Below are 8,387 nucleotides of genomic sequence, written 5' to 3'. Positions count from 1 at the left end.
TATACACAATGGAATTCTATGCCTCCATCAGAAAGAATGACATTGCCCCATTTGTTAGGAAATGGAAAGGCTTGGAAAAAATTATATTAAGTGAATTAAGCCAGGCCCAAAGAAACATAGGTCCCATGGTTTCCCTTATTTGCAATAACTAGTATATATTTGAGACAAGCAGTAAAGGTCAGATAAGATGGTGTTAAGCGAAATGAACCCCAAGATAAGGACACAAGTGTTTTTTTTCTTTCTTGCTATTGTTTCTAACATATTTATAAGATACCAGTGATTTTTTCGTCGCTCTGTATGTACCTCCCCGACAGGATAACCCCTGGTTTTACTGTATTTGTTGGTATAACTTGGGGAGTGGAAGGGAGAAAACAAATTATTTAAATAGGGATACAGGCTGACCCATTAAAACAATGAGATGTACAAGACACTATGTCGAAAAACAAACTTTACATTTAAGCAGGAAGGCGGAGGGTAGGGAGAATGTAGTTGGGGAGATGGGAGGGAAGGGATGGTAGGGGAAAAACAAAGGAGGCGGCAAAATGCTTGATGAGAAATGTACTCATTACCTTGCTCATGTGATTGTAATCCCTCTGTACGGTATTTTCACAATAAAAAACTTATTTAAAAAACAATAAATAATTTTTAAAAATCCTCACTCATCTGATGTGTGTGTGCCATAATCTAATTTTCATTTTCTTTATTGAACAATGATGGAACTTATGAGGAAGTATATTAAGTCAGTTCTATTAGCCAACTAAAATAATTTTGCCCATTAGAATATGCCAAAAATACACACAACTAAGTCTCTTCTTCACTTACAATTTTTTTCATTATAAAATCATTTACTCATTTGTAAAGACTAATCATATTTACACAAAAGTGTGAATTCCAACATAGAACTCCCCAAGAACCACTTACTGACACAGTCACTGAAAATGATCTGTTAGACTTACTATTTGTTTAATTAATTAAATTTTCATTTGCAGAAACTGTGTCAGTGATACAAAATATCATTTTGGTAGCCTTAGCATTAACTAGCAGAAGTGCTGGTAAACATACCATTTAATTTTCAGATCTCTTTCTGTAATAGCTGACTCCCCAGGTTAGTGTCCTGGTAATAATGAAAAGTTTAGAGAGACTATCCTAATTTTTTGTGCCATATTTGCTGAGTGCAAATTTCAAATGCAACTTTTGGTTTGCTCTACAAAAATGGATCTGGGTCTTTTCAATATTTTTCTTTTAGCAGCTGACATGATATGATGCATCAGCAGCAGACAATGTGAATCAAGGCCCTGGGCCTCCAGCTTCTGGTTTGCGATTTCACAGGCTCTGGTGAGAACTGCATGCAGCTTCTCTGGTGCAGATTGGATCAAAACTGATACTGATTATTATACAAGCTGCCACTGTGTATACCACAGCAATAGCCATGAATTGAAAGAGACTTTAAAATTATTTCAGGACATTGTAATATGAAAGTTTTTTTTAAGTTAGAGCACTAATTTCTTTACAGAGCATATTCATTTAGGATTTGTTTCCACTACTAAGTGAAATTAACTGACATAAATCACTGCCTTCTGTAAAATTTATACATTCTTTAAAGCCAGAAAAATTAAAAAGCTATGATTTACATTATGAGCTAGACCATTAAACTTTAATATCATTTATGATCTTAACTGGTTTATATTTAAAAATATTAATAATCAGATATTAGATGTTTGCTTTTAAGTAATAGCTGAGATTAGACTAAATTAGGATATTTATATTATAGTGAAATTAAACAATATTTCTTCTTGTGATATTATTAAGACATAAAATCCTATTGTGGTATTTGATGGAACATTATTTATATAAGCTCAAAAATATGGAAGATCAAATACTAAGAGGAATAGTGAGCATATATATGTATAAATATACATATATATATATATGTATAGTTAAAATTTCCCTGAAAAAAAATCGGTTTCATAGTCAATGAAAAAGAAGCCACAAGCCTGGTGCCTGTGACTCACGCCTGTAATCCTAGCTACTCAGGAGGCTGAGATCTGAGGAACGCGGTTCAAAGCCAGCCCAGGCAGGAAAGTCCGTGAGACTCTTATCTCCAATAAACCTCTAGAAAACCGAAGTGGCGCTGTGGCTCAAGCGGCAAGTGCTAGCCTTGAGCTGAAGAGCGCAGGGACAGCATCCAAGCCCAGAGTTCAAGCCCCACGACCGACCAAAAACAAAGATGCTACATGTCCTGTAAGGAAATCAGAGCTAAAAAGAAACAGAAACATTGCTCATTTTATATTTCCTCTAAGGTATCTCATAAGATTTTAGAATGACAGGAGAGAGACAAAAACATCCCCAAATGATCATTGATGGGAATAATTTTGTCTTGAGGAAAACACTGAACCATGGACGTGTCTTTGGCTAAGTCTACTGGAACGTGAACCTATTTCACATGATGTAGAAGGTGGGCGAGCAAACCGTGAGTTATGCAGATGTTTGCTTGTGACTGACTTCATTCTGAAATGTGTGGTAGACCACTATTTTTAAGAAATTGCTGATGTAGTTTCAAGATAATAGGAATATTTCTTTCTTTTTAGGTGCTAGGAAATGATAAAACAAATAGCAATGCACTGAGAACTGATTCTCTTGATAGAAACCCCACTTTAAATGACAGCTAATTGCATTTCCGTTTAATAAGTTCAAGTGCCCTTTTCTAACTCTAAGAAGAGGAGGAGGAAGGGGAAGGGGATGGGGGGAAGGGGAGGGGAGGGAAAGGAAGGAGAGAGGGAGGGGAGGAGGAGGTGGCGGTGGCAGAAGATTTAATAAGAATGCCCTGAAATATTTCCCCTGGTCCCCTTGCCTGGATCTAATTGATGTATTATAATTCTAGGCGTTTATCAGGCATCTCTGAATGACAGGGCCAACAAACTCAATAGATTTTGCTTTCAAGTAAAAATCAATTCATTGATAAATACACTGGATAACTCACCAAATTTCCAGTAATGGAAAGTGGTGCTACTCATAACTACCATTCCATTACAGAGTCTCCACAGTCCCTAATAGCGTCCACACCAAGGTCCAGGGTGAATTAGGTTGCTTAAATAACTGTGAATTATGTACTCACATTAGAGGAAAACAAATAACTGATGTCTTCAGAATGTATCTTGGACAAGATAAAGAAAGCTTTTTCTGTAGCCACTGGGGTGCCACAAAATGCCTTAAAGTTCAATCTCAGATATTCATGTTTTAGCAATAAAGTTAATTCTCACTCATGTGACTGCTTCGCCAAGCAATTACCAGATATGTAAAGCTGAGGATCGCTTTCACCATCTTCAGCTTTCATACAAGCAGTTGGTAATGGAAGATTCCATAGGAAGGCATGCTCAAATCCTCCCAGACTCGACCTTGAAGCAACACATACTAATTCACTCATCTTCTATTTGGAAACTATTTTCTATGGTTCTACACAGACACAAAGGGGTCTGGCCGATAAATAGATTGCCAAGCAGTCATTTTCGAAAGAATGTCTACCATGAAATGGGAGGACTGAACTTTGACAGTAGCAGACAACCTCCACTCTGTGTTATAGTTTGGATCTATAGTGTCCACCAAAAGGCCTAGATGTGTGCATTGTTGAGATGTGACTGAGTCCTGAGGGATATGAGCTAATCAATAGACTGATCCACTAATGAACTGATCGTTAAATAGCATTATTGAGAGGTGGTAAAAATCTTCAGAGTTAGTGAACTATATTCTTGTCCCAGGCCTCCATGTCACAAGGCCACCTCTTCACCGTGAAGTCAGATTCTTTGATCCACTCCATGCTTCTCACCGCAACGTTCTGCCTCTTCATACTTGGGCACTTTAACAAAGGAATCAAGTGACCATGAGGCTAAACAAACCCTTCTTTCTTTATGTTTTCTTCTTATGTGTTATAACAAAGTAACAAATTGGCAAGGTGCCAGTGGCTCAAACCTTCAACACTAGCTACTCATGCATGGCTGAGATCTAAGGGGAATAGTTCAAAGACAGCCTGGGCAGGAAAGTTCATGAGATTTTTATCTCCAGTTAACCAGTTTAAAAAAAAACTGGAAGTGGAGCTTTGGTTCAAGTGGTCGAGTGCCAGCCTTAATCAAAAAAGCTCAAAGACAGTGTCCAGGCCCTAAGTTCAGGCTCTAGGGCCAATCAACAAACACACACACACACACACAGTAATAAAACTGGGTAAAATTCAAGAGGAGATGAAATCAAATATCTAGTAATGTCCACCATTGTTTAATTCTGATTAGTTTTCTTTTCTCAGCAGTATCTTCAAAGAAGCCACCTCTGACATGAGAAATGTGAACGGGCTAAATTCTAAGCCTAGTTAATACATAGAAGATGTCAGACTTAACAATTACTTAAATAAAATTTAGAACTGAGATTGCTAACAGAAGAAATTCACTGTAAGAAAATAATAGTAGGAGTTAACTTGGCCTTGATGTTTATACTGTGTGTATTAGTAATGAATCCTTAGCTAAATCTGTAGAAGCAATATAACTGTTTGAACCCTAAATCAACTTCAAGCTTTTAGACCTGAACTAGAAACCAATAATCTAAGAGAGCTGCTTAGCCCCAAGCATACTCCAGCACTTGTGCCCTGAAGTGATTCAGGGACTGTTACAGTGTGATCCCCACAGAACGTACAAGGAACAGTCAGATGGGGTGAAGAACCTGCTTTATGTAAATAAAGACATTTTTATATTTCTTCCCTGACAGAACAGAGGGATCTGTATTTGGCATTCCTTACTCTTTCCAACTCTTTGAATTGAAGCTATTCAACAGATTCAGGCATATTTGGGCAGCAACTGGGATGAATATGGTAGAGAAAATATTCAGTATTCTGTCACACTTAGGTAGTCAAAGTAAAAAAATTCATAGTAGGTGATGAGACTGTTACATATAATCAACAGAGCTTGAATACTGAGTTGTTCATTTTGTTGTGGGGACTTTGGACTATTTTAGGAGAATACTTGAGTGTGTTTCACAGGGGGGAAAATATGTAAAGGCACTTGACATGCTAGAGAAAATGAATTATCTGAATTTTTACCATAACACTGAATTATACGTTTCCTGCCTACAATTTTACTTGGATGTTCGGCTTAATTTAATTAATGCCCATCATGTTGTACATACAGGGCTCTATATCTAGTTACCTTGTAGCCCTCAAGATACAATAAATCACATCCCATGCTTACATAAATTGTGATGATTTGAGAGAAAAAAAAGGTATACTCTAAACAACTTCTGAAAGAAGACAAAATTGGCTGTCTGTTGTAACACACACAAAATCAAAGAACAAGAGAATAAGATTGCTCTTGGAAAGCTTTCCCATAGAAGTAAGTCTAACTGGATAACACAAATAATTAAAAGACCAGTGTGTCTTTGAGGACTCTTTTTAGCTACCTACTGGAAAAAATAAAAAATGGTGATTTTAGGGTTAAGGTAGTTTATTTTCATAGATGTGAATCTGTGATACATAGCATCAGTGAGGAGAGTCTAGAAGGGCTTTCTGTTTCATCTCATTTCTCTGAAATGTTCTTAATAAGGCCTCTGCCTCACATCTCAGACACCATTGTTTGTGTTCTTTCTCAAAAGACAAAGACATGTGCCCTCCTCTATTCTAGGAGAACTTCCCCACAGCCACACAGGACATTTCTTACCTGACATGGGAGAGAATTTATATACCGTGTAGTAACAGAATTTTTTTTTTTTAATATGGTCTGAAACCCGGCTGAAAACATATACTGTACTAGTGACAAAGGAGAGATGCTGGGGACAATAACCATCTCTCTGCTTCGGCTATCCTATGACAACTTGCATTTTATAATTTTTTTTCTGCCTACATGAAAATTTTAATCAAAGTATCAGAAGTTACATATTGCTGGATCTCAATTACAATACGGATGAGTAATTGATTAAGTCCACATACATTAGACAGACTGAAGTGATAGATTTCTGATAAAAATTGTGAAAAAGAAGTAGTTATGGACTACAGTCATGGGAGAAGTTTATAAACTATGGATTAAGAATGAAGGGACTGAAGCCAGGCACCAGTGGCTTACACCTGTAATCTCAGGAGGCTGAGATCTGAGGATCAGGAAAGTCTGTGAGACTCTTATCTCCAACTAACCACCAGAAAACTGGAAGTGGCACTGTGGCTCAAGTGGTAGAGCACTAGTCTTGAGGTGAAGAACTGAGGGACAGTGCCCAGGCCCAGAGTTCAAGCCCCAGGAACACTACCACCAACAACAAAAACAAAAGAATGAAGTGACTGAAGGAAAAAAAGGGCAAAACCTTCCTATGGAAAAAGGAAGTTACAGAGCAAAAGACAAGGCATGAACAGTACTGCAGGAGGCTAGGGACCAGTAATCAGTAATAATGACTTCCAATAGCAAAAGAAATAAGTAAGGCTCACTCAAAAGATGTCTTCCATTTTATTCATTTTCTGTTGTTGTTTTGTTTTATTGTATTCTGTTTTGTTTTCATTTTGGGATAAATCTCTCCATGACCTCAAACCTGAGGTTCTCCTGCCTTAGCCTTTCAAATGTTGGGATTACGGATATGGTTCTACATATCTGGCTTCCAAAGGTTTATGAATGACAGATTATGTGGCTCTGAATAGGAGAATGGTTTGGGATTTATTATATAGATACAACAATACTAACATTGTAGACAATGAAATGCTAGGGTAAGGCAGTGTCTTTCTTATTGGAAGGAGAAAGAGAAACTTGACCACAAGGCATTACTTGGAAAATGGTCAGATACAGAGTTTTAAAACGTGAATCAAGGACTAACTATGAATTAAAAAATAAATATTCCATGGAAAAATATAAAGATATTAGAGGCTTTACAAAAGAAAGGGAAAGTGAGTGAAGGAAGAGAAAGAAACCATACCTTTGAAAATATATATATATAGTAGTGTTGATCAGCTAGTTCTAACAGTGGAGAAGTTCATAATACCAACAGACATTTCACAGAAAGTCTTTTCAGTAGGTTATGAGGGTATACTACTTTTTCATGTTTCATTTTTCTTTTAGAAGTTATTCCTGATTTCATCTAAAAACCTTTTATAATAATAAAGAACACTGAGTTTTTTTTATTTTAGTTTAAAAAGCATAGTCATGTTCATTGAATATGTGTGATCACTGAGATGCCCTTAGAATTCAACCTGACACAAACACAGAAAGCTATATTTTCCTTTCACTTTAAAATTGTACATGAAAATGTTTATCAGACTTCATGTAATTTCAAGGGATATCATGTCAGGTTTATTATGTGTGTGAAAAGGGTTGCTTTTATTTCATCTTACTTCTTGACATACTTATCTTAACAAATCCAAGTTTGCTCATTCACTGATAAAAGAGAAATATATTCTTCCATTATAAATTTTTCACATACACCTGGATTCTGCAGAAAACTCTTTCGGGTCAGTTGTAAAGTCTTACCATCTAGTACACTTGAGGGTTTACTCCATGTTCTTTAAGCAGACCGCATTGTAGCACTGCGCGGGTACCCGCATCCAAACCTTGCTCATGGTAACTACTCAGGTGTTTCAGTTTAATGTGACTTTGACCAAGTTAGCGTTATGGGATGAGGCATATATTCTCATTATAAAAATAGTGTGGCCCAATATCCAAATTGCAGAGTTAGTTTTAAAAAAAAAAGGAAGAAAAGAAAAACATAAAGCTTGTATTTCCAATTCCTGTTGATGACTACTGAGTCAGTAAGCACTCACCTGGATAGTAACGAGCCAGGCCGGTGGCACTGCCAAACACCTGCCAGAGCAATGTGGGGTCCTCATCGCGATTTTTTTTGAAAACGTCATCTAAGGCACTGGTCCAATTGAGCTCATTTAACACAATTGTTGCTAACAAGAAAGGGGGAAAAAAGTCAATTCACTCATACTCATATTTTAAAAAATAAGTCTAAACTTATAAAGTAATACACATTTTCATTGCTCTTCATGGTGGCTCAATTAATTTTTCAGCAGACAAAATTCATTGCTGTCTGATGCATATTGAATGTATCTCTAATCATCAAGAATTACATAGCATAGTACCTTTCCCCAGTGATGCCAGGCAAAATTATATCATGTCTCAGCTTCAAACTACCAAAAGCTATCCAGAGACACAAAACTGAAGGAAAGTGGGGTAATAATCTCCCACTGACTTTTTTGGTCTTGCTGAAGAAACCCACAGGTATGCTAGGGTGGAGTCTAAAAAAACACTCTTCAACTCTTGAGAATTCGAAACATTTGTAATTGAGCACAGGTTACAAATGGCATATATATTTATGTGTATGTGTATGTGTATGTATGTGTGTATGTTTAGTCTGAATAAGAACAACCTCATTCA

General features: G+C 36.7%; 1 protein-coding gene across 1 annotated transcript in view; it reads right to left on the bottom strand.

Annotated features, from left to right (window-relative positions):
• Positions 1 to 8,387, bottom strand: part of Cacna2d1 (calcium channel, voltage-dependent, alpha 2/delta subunit 1) — a 374,122-nt gene that overhangs the window by 84,855 nt on the left and 280,880 nt on the right. Inside the window, exon 7 of the mRNA XM_013026008.1 lies at positions 7,769 to 7,900. Within this exon, the coding sequence (XP_012881462.1) occupies positions 7,769 to 7,900 (132 nt within the window). The remainder of the gene's footprint in view (positions 1 to 7,768; positions 7,901 to 8,387) is intronic.

The sequence above is a fragment of the Dipodomys ordii genome, unplaced genomic scaffold, assembly GCF_000151885.1.
Source record: "Dipodomys ordii isolate 6190 unplaced genomic scaffold, Dord_2.0 Scaffold90, whole genome shotgun sequence".
NCBI lineage: Eukaryota > Metazoa > Chordata > Mammalia > Rodentia > Heteromyidae > Dipodomys > Dipodomys ordii.
This window is presented reverse-complemented; position numbering and strand designations above follow the sequence as displayed.